Genomic DNA, 19,491 nt, shown 5'->3' with positions numbered 1-19,491 from the left:
TCCAGCAATTTACGGTTCTTCTCCGACTCTCGCATGCACGCGAACGCCATCTTTTGCTGTTTGCAGTTCAATGAGGTGTGATCCTCCTTGTTGCAATTATAGCAGACGATGGGCTTTCGCGCTTCAAACGCGCGAGCTCCAGTTGCCTGCTGTTTCGGTGAATCGGCAGATTTAGGTGACTGAATCTTTTTTTCGGTACCTCCTCCTTTTGATCCCGCATCCTCTGCTCTGTGATCCCGGCGTGCTGGTGGCACTCTTCGGTCGGGGATTCTCTTTAACTAGGTTTCTCCCTTTCCTAACCTGTTATCGTACCCTGCCTTGCTTTGGAGATATCGGCGAACGTAATACTCGTCTGCGAGCTGTGCCGTTTTGTCTAGGTCTATATCTGTTAGCCTATCTTGCTGCCATATCCTAGATCTTCAGGAATCGCGTTATATTATTGCTCTAGTGCGATGCACTCCAGTACCTTGTCATGACTTCCGTCCACCTCAGCGGTCTTAAGCCACTCGTTTAAGTTGACTTTAAGCCGGTACGCGAAGTCAGTATGCGACTCTCCGCCTTTCCTTGCCTGCCTTAATCGCTGCCTAAAGGCTTCACCAGAAAGCCGGTACTTTCCAAGCAGTGCGCTCTTTACCTTCTCGTAGTCATCACACTCTTCCCGTGAGAGGCGAGGCACCACTTCGGCCACCTCGCACGGAAGGAGAGGAAGTAACTTCTCCGACCAAGCGCTTTTGTCGATGTACACCTTCCCGCATGCACGTTTTAAATTTACCAAAAAGAGTGCAATATCGCCTCCCATGTGGTATATTGAGACGCGATCCTGCAATCTCTGCCTCCCTTGCTCCTCTACAGAGGCTACAGGGCTAAGACGTGCCATATTCCCTCCGTTCGACGCGATTTCGAGCTTCTTCATTTTTCGAGCATGTTCTCTCGCTTTTTCCTCTACCTCACGGACCTCCCGTCTCTCTTGAGCCAACCGATGCTCTTTTTCTTTCTGCTCGCACAACTCCCCTATTTTCTGCTCTTCTTTGCGTCCAACAATCGTTTCCCAAGCCTCGACGACCTCCTCAGCAGTCACCTCCTCGTGCCGCATAACCTCGAGAATTTCTTTTTTTATTCTAGCAGAACGTAGCGAAATCCCCAGCTTCTGGCAAATTGGAGCAGCTCCTGCACTTTTAACTTCTCCATCGTGACTTCCACCATGCGTTAGCAAGCCCACTAAAACAAAACCTCTAGCATGCAGTGGACAGAACAGTTTCCCTAAATCAATTTCCCAGACATCAGGAATCCGCACCTAGCACCTGCCTTTGCTAGTACGGTCTGGCGAAATGAACGGAAAACATTGGGCACTCACCCTGCCAAGGTATAGCTGACGCCCGTAAGTCCCGTAGCTGCCGAGGTCCGTTGGAGCCGGTAACTTCACGTGGATATCGCACAGCTGCCATCCAGTTGTTGGGATTCAGGTAGCGTGATTGGGCCGGAGAAGAGACGAGGACGATCAGAGGAAGAAAACTTGGAAAACTTTATACAAATACTATTTACATAATATACAAGGGCAACTGAGAGTGCTTCTTAGTAAAGAGAGCTTCTTAGCAGTCGGCAATCTCTCCCAGCCAACGGTATCTCTCAAGAGGGGGGCTCTCCTCTGGTACCAAACCAGTGGCTCGTTAAATACTCTTCGTATTCCCTAGATCCGTAGATGGGAATACAGTTCGAAGATGTCCAATCGAACGATGGCACTGATGGTACCACCCACGGCAGGGCGCTCCTGATGTTCTCTCGCAGCTCGGTCGACGGAAAAGGAACAGGACCCGGTCAAGTTGTTGTCCACACGGCCTCCAGGTGGGCGCGCACGTGGGTCCGGACTGCGCCCATGTGGAACAGGAAGGCGCCTGCGTGAGCCAGGAATGCGGGCTGTCTCCCAGCAGGGGTTGAAAGATCTTGTAGTGATGACCAAAACGTGGAACCTCTGTCGAAGGCGCAGCTCTCGGGCAAATTTTTAACCCCAGCGTGACTGAAGAGGACAACGCTCCGTTCGTCGACCCGATGGCATGCTCGAACACGTGGGGATGCTATTATCGTCGCCGCTTCCGACATTCCTGCAGCCACGTCTCTTCCAGAGGGCTCATTCACCTTCGCGGTGGTTTTAAAGGAATCCTCCCCCATGTCTAAATTCACCGAACTCAAAAGCAGGAAGGGAGCGCGAGCACAACAGAACGCAAGTAGTGGTTCCGCGAAAACAGCGCGAGGGATAGGGGACCTCATTGTGGCAACTCTCTGGCTCTGCGCAACGTTAGAATTATGTTTTCATATTATGTGAAACGCACGTGGGTAATAAAATTTTTGAACTGCAAGAAACTGAAACGGGCGCATTATTATCAGTCAGGACGGAAGGAGTCCTCGCTGCTGACTTTTCTGGCTTTGCTTTCCGCGCATGTCAGTAGACGAATAATGCTTACGTGCAGAAATAAATACATTAAGTTAAACTTCTACTTTATGCCATTCACCCTTTGTACGCTGGTTTTCATCGTCGCTGTCATTTATTTTAAGTTATCCCTAAAGCGGGCTTCGACCACGTTGCGTTGCGCTTTCACACCGGCCGCTTCCGAATGCGAGAAAACAATTTCTCGCTCGTCTCGCTTTTACTCCTGTACGCAGTCGAGAAACGAAAGACTTGTCACACGAAAGCTGCCACGATTTGCAGAGAAGCGGGAGTTTATTTTAAAACTAGAGCAAAAGCGCGATTATACCTCTGCTAAACGCATTTGTTCTTCGTACCGCCGCCATTCTGGAATACTTGAGGCGCCTTCCCCTCCGAATGCAAATCGCCAATAGTTAGTTTTTACCCTTCAAACGCTTTCAGGGCCTTCGTCTGCCGTTAGGAATAATTAGGAAGTGGACAAATTGTGGTGTTGCTTTTGGGAAAGTCGGTATGGTACCTCAGTTATTTCTTTTCAACAGATTTAAGAACGTCAACTTCAGGGGCTCAACGAAGATGACAACATATTCATAATTGTGGTCACTCCTCGACAGCTTGCAGCATATTAAATAACGAAATCACTCTACTTGTATAATTTTACACGTCGACGTACTTGTAGCGTGGACGCCTCTGAAAGAGGCGCCGTACGCAGCCGACAAAGTCAAATACACCTCGATTCCAGTGAATAGAGGCATATTAAATGCGACTTCTGGCGACGAATGCGACTTTCCGCTCTCTTAGAAGAATTATTCTTACGAGGCTCCAGAAGTGTAAAGGCCAGCATAACATTTAAACAGTGGCTGAGGACAGCGTAGCAAGTGGCGGAGAAGAGAGTGAAGTGTAATTTCATGGCTGCCGCAGCAGCAGAATAATTCAGAGAGAAACCGAAAGTCGATAATAATCTTAAGTGAAATGAACTGAAAACTTCCAGAGCGATTCGTTTAGGCTGAATCTAGATTGCTGCAGGAATCTTTGTCTGACATGTCTCGGAACGTGTACTTCTAGCTGTTATAGACACCCGCTCATTAGCCCATCAAAGTAACGGAAAAGCAATTATTGGCTGGGTAATTACATCTTTAAATAGCGAAAACAGACAACTTTATGGAGATACTAACCAGAAGCCCTCGTGAGTGCATTGTACATACAGTGCTGAAATTTTTGATTTCAATATGCGGAAACCTCGAGGAAGCAGCCCTTAAATGTATCCTCAACCTCATGATCATCAGCCTGAGTAGGCCCCCTACGTCCTCTCAAATATATCTGCAATTAACGCGGTCGTGTGGCAGCTGCGGCCCCTTTTTCCCTGCAAGCTTCCTAATCGCATCCGTCCGCCAAACTTTCTGCAGCCCCCTGCTACGCTGACCTTCCCTTGGTATCCAGTCAGCTACTTTTAACGACCTTCAGTTATACTGCTTTCGCATTAAGTGGCCTTTCCACGCCCATTTATTCTTGATTTAAACTAGGATGCTATTTAAATGCGTTTTTCCTTTGACCCACCCTGCTCTTTTGCAGACTCTGAACGTTAGTTACATCCATGATTTTCGTTTTCATAGCTTGCTGCGTTGTGCTCAATTTAAGTTCAGCTCTTTTCGTTAGCCCTAAATGCATCCTACGTTAAAAAAAAAGCTTTGGAAAGCGCATGCAGTTTCCATAAATAGTAAGCGTGTTGCGTTAGGAAACCAGGTAGATAACTGAATAAAATTAGATGTCCTGCAGAGGCCAGCACGTTTCCAGAGGTGCCGTCATGGCAACCAGTGCAAGAGCGACGCTCTATCAGTTATCTCTCGAAGTAGTCTCTGCAACTTTCTTTTTTAACGGGCTAAGCTCGAGATGTAATTTTTTTGACATACTGAAGAAAATTATGGCACAAAGGGATGACTTCAAGTGGGCTTCAGGATGGGTGCGCGCGTCTTACAAGAAATAAAAATAAAAAGCGCGAGTTCGGAAGACTGCTAGTGCTCACACACGCATGGCGTTGTCGGTGGATAGTGCGCAGGCGTTTGCTGACAGATGACCTTTCTTTTGCATGCTAGCTCATGTCGGGTGGCATGGCAGAGAGCACGCTTTCTCTGGCTGGTTTTAGGCCTTTTTCGAGAAATTAGAGGCCTCGGATCTACAGCATTGTTCTTAATTGAACTATTCCCGCCGAAGTGAATCTCACATAGAGGGAACAGTGCAGGTCGAGTCGTCGTAAAAAAAAAAACTGCGTGTTGATTGCTGAATGACCACTGGCATCTATAAAGTCTATAAAGTGTGCTTCACGATATTAAACGCTGTAAGAAATGCGACCGTGTCTCTTCTCTTTCATAGCAAGAAACCGGCTTGACTCAACGCAAGGCGGCCTATTCTTGACTGCTGTGTAGTTCTGAGGGAGTTCTTTAGAGCTACACTAAACCAACAAGATATATTTTGATGCTCGCATACTAAAACCGAAGCAAGTGCACTCGCAGGCTTGGCATTTAGACAGTTGAATGAACTCCATCTTTCAGAGACTCTATATTACAATGCGTCCGCTCTGTTTCGTGGAATTTTTTTTTATATTGAGCATCCGGAGTAGGCAGACCAGTACATCTAATGCACCGGATACAAATAGTTCGGTTTCACGAGAGTTTAACGTCCCAAAGCAACTTACGTTATGATAGATGCCGTGGGAGAGGGCTCTGAAAATTTCGACCACCTGGGGTTCTTTAACGTGCAGTAACATCGCACAGCACACGGGCCTCTAGAATTTCGCCTCCATTGAAATTTGACCGCCGCGGCCGGGATAGAATCCGCGTCTTTCGGGTCAGCAGCCGAGCGCCATAACCACTGATCCACCGCGGCCGCTGGATACAAATGGCAGCAAACGTCTTTTGTCCAGTGAAGCAATAGGAGTGCAGCAGTTTTTGCGACCGTACAATTTCAAGCCAACGTAACTGAAACAATTATATAAGTCTTGGATCATTAGCTGGCCACAAGTTTGATATCCGCTTACTTGGCACATGAAGAGCCAGTTTAACATATCACATTTAAAACAGTATTTTGCATGTGGCACGATCGAATGACAAGCGTGCAAGAGATGTTTTAGCAGGCGGAAAGATAAAATACTAAGACTTCATTCATATGTACAGTCTTGGTCAAAAGTCTTAAGGCCAAAGGCCTTTCGCTTCAGCCGCATAACAGAGCCATTACGGCACTATTAAAGACCAAATGGCCCTGAAATGCTAGCAGAAGGTTTCTTCTTGCACTAGAGAAGCTTGCTGCTTGTCTTGTGTTTCGAATGATCCGCTAAACGGAGTATTCTAGGAACATTCATTCCGCTGCAGCCGAACGCTGTACCCTTAAGGGTTTTGACCAAGAATGTATGTACATAATGTTAACTTTCATTCTAATCTCATAATTCCCCTAAACTGACAATTCTTTTCAGCGCCTTTGCAACTTTGAAGCGCTAATAACAATATATTAAATATGGAGTGCGACCTAAGAGTTGTTCTTTAAATTGCTTGCGTCCGCACGTGTGAACGGCTACAAGCCGTTTAGATGTGAGAACACGTAGATTTTAAGCAATACGACAATGGTTCTCGGCTGTAGGTTGAAGCGCAAGCACGCTGTCTAGTGCTCGATCATAGAATACATCTGAAAGCAAAAACATTTTTTAGGGTGCGCGCTCGCGATAAAAGGTCTTAGCAGAAAGCAGAGAGAGGGCGAGAGAGAGAGAGGGAGAATGTGAACGCGTACATAGACAGAAGCTAAACATCTGCTCGCTACTTCAAACATCTGCAGGAAATCGGGACATCGCAGAAAAGAGCGTCGGAAGGAAATCAAGACAGGAGGTCGAGGTATGCTGGCGATGAGCTTTCGTACGTGGCGTTTTCGCAGCTAGCTTCTCAATATTTTGTTCTTTGTGAGCTTACGTTTCGTTGACAGGTGCGCCCCTGGTATTTTTTAAAGTAACTTTTGCTTGGGGGCAAGGATGAGAGTTACGCTGAAGGTCCTTTTTTTCTTTGCCTCTTTCTTTTCTTAGTATTTTTAATATAGTGCATTAGGCCGCCTGGTACGGGTCTTTGGCTTCTGTAGTACTTCTCAGCGGTGCAAAATTAAAAAAAAATACAATAATGATAAGTACGGGTGCCTTTACATCGAGTTAGGAACCAGCGCCACTCGATCTCTAGTGAACAAACTTCTGAGTTGCTCACTCCTTATCATTATCATCCCATTTCAGGTCACCTCAGCCCACGCAACACAGCCGCTTGTTTTAATTAACCCGAAGCGCGTCCAAATCCCACCGAATCAACGAAAGTGACACTTTATAGAATAGCCCATGCATTTGACGGTACCGGACGAGGTGGCCGAACTATCCAATATTTCGATCAAACTAGGGTCGAGCTGACGAGGATTCACTATGCCAGCTGATCGCTAAAGTTGGTTGAGGATTGCATCGTTTCGCCAGGGTGGACTATTTCAGGGTAGAATCTGCGGAAGTAGTTCGCGTTAAAATTAACCGGAATATGGTTCGGGCTAAATATATCGGTAAAGTCGAGTCGCCGTTATATCATATGATTAGTCGTGCTTATTCCAGTGTGTGTTTTGCGATAAATCTGCCCGCTGCCAGAACAACAAAGAATGTGTTTCTACATTCGCTTCCCAAAGCTAACCGTTCCCACTTTGCTGTGAGTACACTCATACTGCTCTATAGCCGGCCTCAGGCACTGATAACTACCTGCCAAAACGTCTGAGGTAGCTCCTACTACTATTAAACAGCTGATGAGTCAATGCTGAATACACTTATGACGACTTGCTCTAAACATCGGGAAAGCACGCGACAGATGAGTCCATAGGGGGGAAAAATTGATCGCTGCTGGGTAGTTTGTTATACATATCTCTGAAAACCGTTAAATTTTTAGGCACAAATAATGCACGGTATTTCTCATGTGAAGGAGGCTGAACAAATGGAATTTCAATATTTCAGTCCTCCTCGAAGAAGAATACCTAACAAAGGCAGCTTTAAGCGTCGTCGCTTCCGCTCCAGCCTAAAGCATGTGCTTACAGAAGACCCTAACTCGAGAGCGCTTACTTTTCTTGCCTCATAGAAAACATCTTCATGGAGCCGCATGAGAAGGAGGAAGCTTGCGCTTGCAAAATATTGCGATGTCAATTCCCACTGCGGTGGATTTTACAAAAGAGGAAATTTTACAAACAGCTCTTTTTGCTACTAAGATACCATCATCTTGTATGTGGCACTGAAGGCTTGCTTAGACATACAGACGTGCTTTTGCAGTGGAAACTCTTTAGCGCCTGTCACCAGCTCTAGCAGTGTCCGCTGCGGTTGTCCATTGCAGCAGTATGTTTTCAGTGGAAACTATCTGCTTTCAACTGCTTTCAACTGTGTGGACGTTGGTGACGTAAATATTGTTCGCGGCGTATTGAGTTGGAAAGCATTGGCAAGAGGGGGGGGGGGGGGGGGGTCAGTTGTTTTATTTCTTCTTAGGTGAGAGAAATTAAGTATTTTTCTTTACGCCCAAATAAGCAAACCAAAGTAACATACGTCGATGGCAGACTTCACTACTCAGTGCACCCTTGAACTTTAAAAAAAGGAAGAATATGTTAGCATGAGGCACTTTACTCTCGAACGCTAATGGAAAACAATATAAAGGGCATCACAAATCTATATTTCCGACACAGCGTTTCTCGTACTGAGTTCTTCTTTGCTCACGAGCTGTTCTCTGTAGTAGGGGTGGCATACCATCGATTGATGCACTCAAGAAGGACTAAGAGAGTCCGCAAGGTGGACATTTCAACTGCAGTGTTTGAATCATCCTGGCCCAGTTCTCCTCATTTCATTATAAATGACGTACTTCCTTGGGAAAGCGTCCGTGCTGCTCCCAGTCTCCGTCAAAATTGAATAGGTCCTTCGACTTTTTGACGCCGCATTCATTTCATTTAGCGCAAAGGAAATGACAACAGAAAGGAGACAGAAAAGCACGGACATGGTCGCTAAATAAATAAAATGAGTATGACATCAAACTGCTACCTAACTATACAGTTAACTCTCAATGATTTGTGACAGTGTCATGAGCAAGTTGGGCATGAGCAAGTTGTCATGAGCAATTTGCGAGTGGCTCCTAGACTATGGAGACCAGAGGGGAAAAAATGCTGGCTGGGAAGCGGGAGGACGGAGGTAGCGACCTGCAGTGGCGTTTGCAATTGACCTTCGCTCCGAGCTCTGTCGAAGCTAAATAAACCAAAAGACGAGTCAATTTATTCTCCTACAGCAGCACTTCATACTCGACATGCCATGAAAATTCTGCTTTCTGGAATACCGAGCGGGGCATTCCACTTTGATAAATACGTTTACAAGCGTTTATTCTAATGTTTTTTTAGAGGGGCACTTGTAAGAATAAGAGAAAATTTGGAGACGTATTAAATAGGACCAACCTAGAGATGTCACACGCAGATTGCTTGACGACCATGCGTCAATGACCTTATTTTCACGGAATGCCCTGTTATTAACAATTTTACAGGAAAAAATGACTATCAAAAGTGGCCCATAATAATGTGAACAACGCCTCACGAACAGTGCAATCAGGAGGCAGCTCCATCAAAAGAAATTCAGTGGGGTTTGCTCTCCTATTACTTCCTGATGAAAGTGCTGTGGGCATCTAAGCTTCTTCCTTAGACACAGATTGTCTTCTTACCGTGTTCATTATTTAGTTACTGTGCCAGCTGCCAGTTACTGATTGAAAGACGGTTATATTGCTCGCCCACTATGCGGATGTGCTTGTCTTCTAAGTGGGGCTTTGAAAAATTGTTCCGCAGTCAAGAATCTCTGTTCTTCAGCTCAGCCTTCTACGTCCTTCTAAGCGTCACACCCAGCACATGTTTTCCTGCTCCGTTGCAGCTGTCGGTGTTTGGCGGCGAACGACAAAAGAGAGGTCATGTCTGTCGACATTTCGCTTAGCGGTGGTTTGTCATTGGTCAGCACGCATCGCTTAGCAATAGGCGCGTTAAGTTCACTGCGCGCCGAAAAAGAAGTGGCATTCTAAATCGCCGTCTCCCGCAACGGCTCATCACAGCCTGGCTGCAGCTTGCCACGTTTGTTACGTTAGCGGCTTCTGCGGCTACTTTGTGCTCGTTTTTTGCTCACTACGCTGATAGTCGCCTCACAATGGGAAGAGTGGATGGCGCGATCAATCAACTGGGGTCGCGCCTGCGCGGAAAGCGACGCTAGCGGTTTAGTGCGTGACATTTTGTGTCGTTGAAAAGTACTGAGCTGTCTCGACCTCCCCCCCCCCCCCACTCTCCGTCCCTACCAATAGAAAATGGAGGCTTAAGGAGCTCTAACTTGCGACGAGTGCCTTACTTAAAGATAGCACCCAAACCGCTACGTGTAAGACGGAATACTATGAGTGAACAGGAGAAGGAAGAGGCAAAAAGAATGGAACAGCGTAAAGGTAGAGACCATCCCTGCATAATTTGATCTGGGTGGGCCTAACCGATTGGTGGGCAGATCTGTGATATCGTATTATATGAAACGTCTGCGCACTGTAGAAACATCCAGCGTGGTACTAAATTACACTGGAGCTCTAAGCACGCCAATTAAGATATATGTACTATGAAACCCAATTCACCCTGGAAGTATGCTCGAATTTCGCCCTATTTAGCAGTCCTATAACCTGCTACTGGAAGCTCTAAGCTGCTTATTGTTAGAGTGAAGGACTCGAAGGATTAAACAAAAATGCTGTTATCGATGCGGACGAATGTCTTCCCCCAAATTTACACGGCTAAAGTGTGGTTTCCTGTGTTGCTACATTGTGTTTGATGTGGTAGAGTGCGCGTTGTCATACCTGGGACGCCTACATATACTCTTGCATAGCCTCGATTGTGAATTCTTGATGAAACTTGCGTACGCTACCTTATAGAGCCAAACTAGTACAAATTGTTTCGAGACACTGTGATGCAATGGCGAATGTGGCATGTTATTTGCACAGTCCAATACTTATAGAGTATAATGCGTGCCCTGCATATAACAAAATTTGCAGAATATCTTACGCTTGCCCTCTTTGTGTGGACATAGTCACTGGCAGCTTACTAACCACTCACTAGAAAGCAGCTTCCTCGATCAGTTAGACGTATTCTGTGGTCTAAAGGAGATTACAGGCCTGTATGCATGAAACATACGTAAACTCGAGAACAAAAAGAAATATACAAGCGGTAACTGTCAAATTGTAAAAAAAATATTCCTTCTGTTTGCCCGTTAGGTCTCTTCCGGTGTTCACTGGTTATTATTTGCGTGCAGTACAGTGTGCTCATATTTAGTACCAAGAAGGCACACATACGCTTCGCAAGGTGAGATATTTTCTTAACGGCGAGGCCTTACAGCCGAGCTCTATCTGCGGAACTGAACTCAACCTCGTTGCAGATACAACGCCTCATTATGCCCATTAAATCGGATACGCAGGTTTCCGTAGATCATTTTTACCTACACGTCCAACATTCTCGGACAAAAATTTTGAAAACTGAGAAATTGTAGGATAATGTTATGGAAATGTTGAAGGTAATGGTCCATTGCTCTGATATGTAGCAAAACCTTTCTTTTAAAGTGCTTCCATTCGATGGCGTCGAACAGTTATTACTGTCATAGAAAACCAATGGGGAATGCGTTTGACGAGAGCAAGAACGTTAACTGAATAAATTCAAGACTGCCATCAGGTGATCTGCGGATATATTGATAGTTGTACTGAAATCTTACATTTTTATGAAAAATTCCGTTGATAACTGGTTTACTCCTCAAAAATGCTTTTGTGCAGTATTCTTGAGTATGAGTTAATTATTTCAAGACGTGGAGTGTTACTGACGACTTCGCGACAATTCTAATTTCGCTTCGTTTAATCAAGAGCAGTTTTAGATGCTCAGGAATGTACGGATTTTTTAACCAACCCTTTTTAATGCACTTCCTTTTGCATGTATAGCTGTGTAGTTCTCCTGTCCATTAGAAGCCAATGTTTAAAAATAACTTTCCCTCGAAAAAAAAACATTACAAGCAGTACACAAATATAAAAAGAAAAATAAATCTTAATCGCCAGGTCGCTGTGAAAGTTTCCGGAAACTGGTATTTTAATCAATAAAGAAAAGAAAATGGTCGCGATGTCGGCTTGCTACAGCTGCAGCGGCTTCCAGAAATGTTCGGATTGCAGTTTCGATGCAGTGTTTACCGGCATAGGAAAAAAATCTTCCACGTCGGTGGAAATGTAGTGGTTTCTCGTCGTCTGCAATGCACGGCTGCGTTTTGAAGCATTTTGTCATTCAGAGTCTGTGTACTGACCGAAGTGAATGAATCGGTCAATAATACTGAAAATTCTCGGAAGTGAGCCAGGCACTCTTCGAAATAGGGAAGACGTTCCCAAAATCACTGGAGCGAACTTAAGGTATGTGGCAACTCTGCATTCGCTGAAAAGAATAGTCTGCATCCCCTCAGGTAATTTCTACCGGAGCCAAATTATTATAATAAGGGAGTAATTACTCATTGGCATCCACCCAAACGCAGCCATACGGCTACAAAGGAAAGCTATACAGCTTTCTTAGAAACTTCGCAGTTAAAGAAAAATTCGTCCTGGTCCGGGCTTCGAACCCGGGACCACCGCTTGACCGGAGCAGTCGCTCTACCAACTGTGCTAACCGGGACAGCAAGCTTATGGCAGGGCGAGAGCGAATTGACCAGTAACTCGAGGTGGGAACAGCATTATAATATGGGAGAAATTACGCTCCCTTAATACAAATTTACTCCACCTAGGTGGTTTCGATCAAAATGCTTTTGAGAGCCAGAGCATTGTTCGTTTTTTTCTATTGGAAAATACGGAGCTATTCTTTAAGCATCCTGTTCATGTTATGAAGTTATTTTCATAACGCCTGAGTCGGGTACCCAAAATTGCGTAATTCGAGGTCTTCTTCAGCTACAGTGCCAACAAATTACGAGCGAAAAAGTTGGTAAGGCATTGATCTCAGATAATGAGTACGGAAAATTTAGAGAAGATACCGAAATTGGAAATTCATTCTCTAACGTTAGCTATACAATGACGCCAACAATGTAAGGTTATCTTAGTACTGGGCACGCACTGAGAAGTGCAGAAGTGGAGCTTGGAATATCACTTTTTATGGCAGACATGCTGTCAGTACTCAGAAATAAGCTCATGTAACAAACCGTTTGAAAAGGCCTACTGTTTCTAAGCTCTACAACAAAGTTTCGTGCAAAACAGTAGTGATCGGTGCACATGCTTGCACCACTGTACATAGACAACATAAATGTACACACAAGTCTGCTTCCAGATGCTACCTTGGAGCCAGATTACGCAACTGTCACAAATTCTGTCAAAAGTTATTGACAGTTACGTCAAAATGACGAAACGAAGAGACGTCATCGCATGACGCAACGAGGAATCAGCCAATTACAGTAAGACGGTGCCCCGAGAGCATTTTTTTTCAGGACGAGGGGCCGTCTGCCAAATTTTTGTAAAAAGACTTAAGAAATACGCAGCTATAAAAGTAACTAATATTTTATTTTACCAAAACATTGTGTTTAAAGGTGGAAAATATTAAGCAAAAGAAAAGGCGTTCGAAGTTGTACTATTCAATGTGCTGATGGGTAACTTTTCCTGCCGCGAGGATGCGCTGACGGCAGTAAAACGTCAAGCCGCTTTGCACGAAAGCAGCCGATTCTACGCCGTGTTATTGTTTGTTACGCGGCGTCTGAAATCAAGCTATTGTGCGGCGGACCTAAGTGTGCAGAAAAATTTGAACGAATGTAGTGAAGGCTACGTGCCTACCGAGCGAACTTGCAAGAAGCACTTGGTAAGAAAAAAAGACACCTTGTTGAAATCTGTTTTTCGGCTCTTTCGATCGATGACAGAAATGCCAAAAGGTGAGGTGTTGCAGTATGTCATCTGTGGTTGTCTGTTTCTTTTCCCTTAGGAAACAGAAGACGACCACGAAGAGTTATTTTCTGGGCAAAATAAAGTGCTTTGCCAGCATAAGCGTGCTTTATTTATGTGGCACAGAGGTGACCGCGGGAACCTATTCCTTCGGCGCGCTAACTTTGCAGATTGCCTCCAACACCTGCCGCACGCATTTGCTTATCATAGGTCGTGCGATGCCGACGTGCGCCTCGTTACCAACGGCAGCTAGAAAGCCGCCGGTAGCAAATAACCGCATGCACACAGCACCTGCTGCCGCACAGACAGCGCACTCGCATGCGAATTTCCTCCCAGTTAATCGGCGACTTATCCGCATAGCCACTCCACAGTCTGCTTTTCCAGTCGAAAAAGGCGTCGAAAGAGCTCGTCCGGCCAGTCAAACGCGTCTTCGTGCGCCCTCCTTCGCCGTTCGCTCCAGCGCAGCCGCCTCAGTGGTATCGCCACGTACACCGCCGCCATTTTCTGTCAAAAACGCAACGGTCAAATTGACCGCCTCAAAACTGTCACAAAAAGTGTCAATTTCCGCCTGCATTATTAGGTGTGCAACGTCACCACTTCTGCCACATCCGTGACGTAATGTGCAGCCACCCATGACGCAAAAAAGCAAACTGGCCGCCGGCCACGACCGACCAATTGGAGCGAGGCTTATTGACACCTTTTTGACAAGTTTTTGACAATTTTCCTTATTGACAGTTGCGTAATTTGGCCCCTGATGTGCATTGCAAGCTTACGTCAATGTTCTGCACCTTTTGACGATTCATTTGTCACAAAAATAGTGTATAACTGCGTTTAAACGATACTAAACAGATTGCGGCCCAGAAAACGTTCATTGAAATCTTCAACTTAGGGGTCCAGTTTAGCCAAAATTGCGATGTTAAGCCGATAAACAAGATATATGGCGATGTATGAGCATATTCTTTTGTTAAAACCAACTTGAAAAATGCTGAAATTCCTGCGCGCAAAACCAGCTAAAGGCAGTTTAACACCCTGCAGTAGCTCGTGAGGCGTTATTTTCGACACTGCAAAACTCTTAGGCGGTTCTATTCCGCGTTGCCACGCGAGAAGTCAAAATATCTAGTGGTTAAAGAGCTTCCTTCTCATGTGCTTTGTGAGAGACACATGAGCGAAGCAGCACGAATGGGCAACACAAATTCGATGCGTGGTAGCCAGGTGTGATACAGGTGATCCTAACATAGCGCGAGACTAGGTATTCATTCACATCCAAATTTAAGACGTTTCCTCAGATATGGCTAGCGTTGTAAAAAAAATTTATTTCGTCAAAGTGTGTTAGAACTACATAAGTTGCTTGAGATTAATCGACAAGCGCGCATTAAATCTTTTACTAAGAATTAAATTTAGTTTGATGGGTTTATTAGAACTCGCATTTGGTAAGATGCCTTAGTAAGAGATTTGATGAAGTGACAGAGCTATTCCACATAGCGATAACAGCTGTAACTAAGATGCAAAAAATACTGCGCACATTATACGCAAATATTTTCAAACCAACGCTATTGGAAATGAATTATTTTAGACCATTTCGGAACTGATGCCAGCAAAAACGTTCACCTTAAGAAAAGATAGAGCTTCCCACAACCGCCGGAAGACAGTAATCGGTTACTGCCCAGCATGCATAAATTGGCCAGTACACAGTTGAAATATTTCTGTTCAATGCACGAGTGGAGATATCCAATGTGCTCGATAAAACAGGCAGTATATCTCTTCACCACACACTGTTAGAACTCCAGTGTGGAGTGCACATTATCAATAGATTCGTGGTCGGTATTCCAAATTTGGGTAGATTAGTTCAAGTCGACAATTATGGTTTATGTTCTGTTCCTGCTTTTTTCAGCCGTTTTAACACTCCTGCATATCAGCAAATCAAGCAATATCTTATGCTGGTTGACTTGTTCTGCGCCTTAGATATGACGACCGTAAACAAGTATGCATTGACACTGCCAGCAAGGAATATATATGCCGGCGAGCAGGCTTCCTAGCCAGGCTACAGCGGAACATACATACTTTCTCTTTTAATTTAGAAAATTTTTGTGAGGAGATGCCTGATCTTTTTACTTTTAACCTATTTTCAAACAAGGCACGGCTTTGAGCAGAAATGAAGTGTCGAGAGAAATACCATTTAATTGCGTCACTTTATTTTTACAAAGTTTAAATAGACGACGATATTGAATGGCATTTTCCTATCGGTCAAACGATCACACCCGCCGTGGTGGCTCAGCCACTTTGGCGTTCTGCTTCTGATTCAAGGTCTCAGGTTTGATCCGGAGATGGCGTCCATATTACGATGGATATGAAATACAAAAAAGCCTGTGCGCCGTGCAATACCACTGATCGGACTTCACTGGGTTTAAATAATCTGGAGCCTTCTACTACGGCCGTCCCTCATAGTTGATGTGTCGCTTCGGAACGTTAAACCCCGCAATTTGCATTAAAAGTAAATTTAAGTGAAGAAGTTATATACCCAGGGTTTCAGAGGCCCTTTTCGAATATTATTTAGAACAGGATCTTCGGAAATAAAATTAACTTCAAGAAAAACTGTCAATCGCTGTGGAGATCAATTGTTGTTCTAATATGTTGAATTAACTAATCAATTTTTAAAATTATGCGGCCTAATGGTTACGGCAAATGGCGAAATAATCGTCGAGGACAAGACGATGGCGTAAAAGATTTTGAAATTTACAAAAGTACATCCTCTAAAAAGCCCTGCAGCATGTTCAAACCCAGTGCTCATTAATTAAAAAACAAACTGATACTAAACCTGTGAGGCTCGTAGCAAATGGAGTGCAAACACAGTGCAAGTTGAAGTGTTGCTACGCCTGCAGTACCAAATTGAAACGGCCCGAGTTAATATAGCGCGGAATGCGCTTTCTGTTGTTTCGTCGCTCTTCATAATAACGGCTGCGTAGTTCACGCTGTACTCTTTGTTACATGAAGCAACGAAGCAGTTTTCGTGTGCACGCAAAGCAAGGCTCAATACACCCAACTTTTTTTAGGGGTTTGCTAGACTGACGGGTATTTCTGTCTTGTTTTATATTGCAGACCCGGAGAAAGTTGTCTGCGATATGGAAAGTAGAGCTGCCATCAATTCATGCCGAAAAGGCTTTGAGCGAAGCATACGTGCATCACTGAGATGAAACTCGTCACTGCTACAAACAAGGGCCTGACTGTAGACGGCCGTGACACTGCAGCGATGATGTGCCGATTTGCAGGCCGTATCCTGGTCAAGCTTCTCGTGGGCGTGGCGCTGGCCGTCGTTCTGGCCCATGTGTGCTTCGACATGACCCGGTTTAAGGATGCTACTTACGAAGTACGTTTACTTCCGGCACATTAATGTGACAGTGTTGCGTGATTTGTTAAGTCCAGGTGCTTTAATTGTGCCATGCTTATCTTTTTCTCGTGACGTCGCAGGCTTTTTTTGTTAACCTGACGTCTCTCGTGCAAGCACCCTCAGCTGCTGACAAAGGAAAACCAAGCTTGAGACCCCAGACCACGGCTGCCTTTACAGACATTCCGAAAGATGTTCTGAGCGATGGGAACCGAACAAATGCATCCGCTCAAAATCTTTGTCCCTTGATACCTCCAAATCTGGGTGAGCCTTATAGAACTCCTAAATTCCTCCCTAGGGGCCAGGAAATTTCATCCCTTAAGCCTCTGGGTGCGTGAGTTATGCTATTCTTTCGACCAAACTGAAATAATGCATGCATGCCAATTTCGCATACAGCTCACGCCCTGTCGAGCAGTATGATATACAGATCGCATTAGCATTGCTACACAACGCACTGTATGCATGAAGTTATAAAAAGAAGGTAGAATAAGTGGCCGTCACAATACGCTGCGCAAGCAGGAAATGAAACCTGCATAAAATCATTTTTAGATTATTGGCAATGAAGACCTGCGGTAAGATACTCTTTAGGGAGACATTAATAGTGGAAAACTCTTGTCTACAAAAGAAAATAGCAGTTAGGTAAGAGGTGAGATTCTGGAAATAGTCGGGAGCTTCAGATCATGATATAGGACAACTGTTCTCAGAATTGGTCCATGCAGCGCCCATTAACAAGACTACCGATGAAAAGTCATTAACGATGAAAACTTTGACGTTGTAGCAGCCTATTTCGTAGCCTTTTCCGGTTTCATCCTGTAACATCTATATATCCTTGCTAAGGTCAGCAAAGCTGTTGCTAGTTTTAGCGTCACCATGCATGTTGCTTCCTAGTCTGTTCTGTAAATTTACGGTTTGACGTAAAGTTATTTGAGTACAGTATATGTAGCGTCAGTTGCAGAGGGAGAGGCTAACCGTTTTTAAAAGACTTTTAAGCTGGCGCTTCATTCGATATGGTCCTACATCTACGTTCAGGATTGCATATAATCGAACAGAGCTCAACTATGCAGTGAAGCTCGGCATAGTCGATTTATGAACGTCACGCACTGCGTTTCTCGTCCAAGGAGTTAGTTCATTGTTGAAGTTTTCTTTGTTACCTGAGAAAAAGCTAATAGCCAGGAAAAGTTGTACGCGTGAGAAATGTGGCTCCTGTTACTTTTTTTATAGACTGAAACGTTAAATTGGTGATTCTGTTTTCTACTGTGATTGGTTAGAAGAATAATATAATAAACTGTGCCGATGGGACGTTGTTCCCAGCTGCTGTTTTTTTTTATTTGTTTCTTACCGCTGCACCATTAATAATGCAGGACGAATGCAACAGCTGTACTAATGGCAGTCTAGCTGGTGTGAGTAGAATTTTCTTATGTAGAAAAATGAACGGTGTATTGTGTGCAGTCACGGGTTCGATTTTCGGGGCTTTTAAATGAGCCTGGGGGGTACATATAGGCTGCTGCATTCATTGGGTGACCAACCTCTCGCGATCAACCAATGATATAACTGCCACCTGCCGGGGTGGCAGGGTGGGGCGCGTTGCCTATCCAGTGTGCGGAACGCACTCATCGTTACAGACGCCAAACCGCGTCTACTTGCCCGATACACCACAGCTTTCCTCTCTCTAACCAGGTAACGCAGTAATTAAACCGCAGCTAATTTTTGCGCACGGAAGAAAGTTGAAGAAGACGACGACGTGCAGTGCACAGCGTGAGAGTGTGTTGCAGTTCTAAACGAGGCGTGATCGGGAAGAGACAGTAGCATGGGTGCTCTCGGGCAGTCGCCAGCGAAGCTGATCTGTTCGCGCCGCCGTGGGGTCGAAAACCCCAAGTCGCGGCAATATTTATTTTTATCCCTGCACGTACCTGAGAGGTTTAAGACATATATCGCGTTTTCCTCGATTGCTAGTGAAGTATAGCGCTTTCGCACTAGAATCTACACCGAGGCCATATACGCGCATATTTCTTGTTACATTATCAACTGAAAAGAGAAAAATCCAGTGACACCAACATTAATATAAAGATTGAAAAGTTTCAAGAACATCTACATATTAATATGAACGCCGCTCGTCGGGGAGTATAGCAGGGTCGCAAGAACGCGAAATGTTTGGTGTAAGCCTATTATAAAGCTAAGTGGAGGGGACATAACAATTGCCTGCCTGCCCCACTTTCTCTTGTCTTCTCTATCGCGCGTCTTATATTCGTCATAAGCAAATATGAAGCCGCTAGCTTATAAGCAAACGCTATTCGCTAGGTTTCACAGCTGGTGAGTGTGTTTGCTCAATGTAGGTCAACACATGACTTATCAAAGAGAAAGTAAAAAAAAAAGTAGCAGACAAAACGCAGAAAAGTAGAACAAGAAGAGAAAAAAACTGGACAAAGTGCCGGTTTGCAAATGTTGCTAGTTTATTACGTGGTTGCACGGCACATATTTAAATTGCCGTGCAAATAAACAAGCAATAAACGGCCCCAAACAAGGAAGCAGTTATGCGCGCTTATAGGGAGACACTGCAGGTCTCTTTTCTAAACAGCATAGCTTAAGGAACGCTCACGCAGGCGTTCCCCTATGACGCATTGTAAAAAAATTGAAGGGGACACTCAAGCTCCGGCCTTGAGGGTATGACGCGATAGCGTAATGGGTTAATTCCCATATATGCAGAAGGTCAGAAGCGCTGCCAGGCG

The 19,491-nt window shown here is 44.8% G+C and overlaps 1 protein-coding gene across 10 annotated transcripts in view; it reads left to right on the top strand.

Annotated features, from left to right (window-relative positions):
- LOC144121308 (beta-1,4-N-acetylgalactosaminyltransferase bre-4-like) overlaps positions 1 to 19,491 on the top strand; it is a 57,856-nt gene that overhangs the window by 13,860 nt on the left and 24,505 nt on the right. For 6 of the 10 annotated variants that reach the window (XR_013312595.1, XM_077654462.1, XM_077654460.1 and 3 more), the window contains exons 1-3: positions 6,187 to 6,297; positions 16,480 to 16,747; positions 16,849 to 17,029. Coding sequence is in view for 9 of the 10 variants with exons in the window: in XM_077654462.1 (XP_077510588.1) it covers positions 16,571 to 16,747; positions 16,849 to 17,029 (358 nt within the window). In the remaining variant the exon portion in view is untranslated. Of the gene's footprint in view, positions 1 to 6,186; positions 6,319 to 9,774; positions 9,910 to 10,137; positions 11,884 to 16,479; positions 16,748 to 16,848; positions 17,030 to 19,491 lie in introns of those variants that run through there. The other 4 variants (XM_077654456.1, XM_077654457.1, XM_077654458.1 and 1 more) reach the window with 4 other exon arrangements.

This window comes from Amblyomma americanum, chromosome 2 (assembly GCF_052857255.1).
Source record: "Amblyomma americanum isolate KBUSLIRL-KWMA chromosome 2, ASM5285725v1, whole genome shotgun sequence".
NCBI classification, from domain to species: Eukaryota; Metazoa; Arthropoda; class Arachnida; order Ixodida; family Ixodidae; genus Amblyomma; species Amblyomma americanum.
This window is presented reverse-complemented; position numbering and strand designations above follow the sequence as displayed.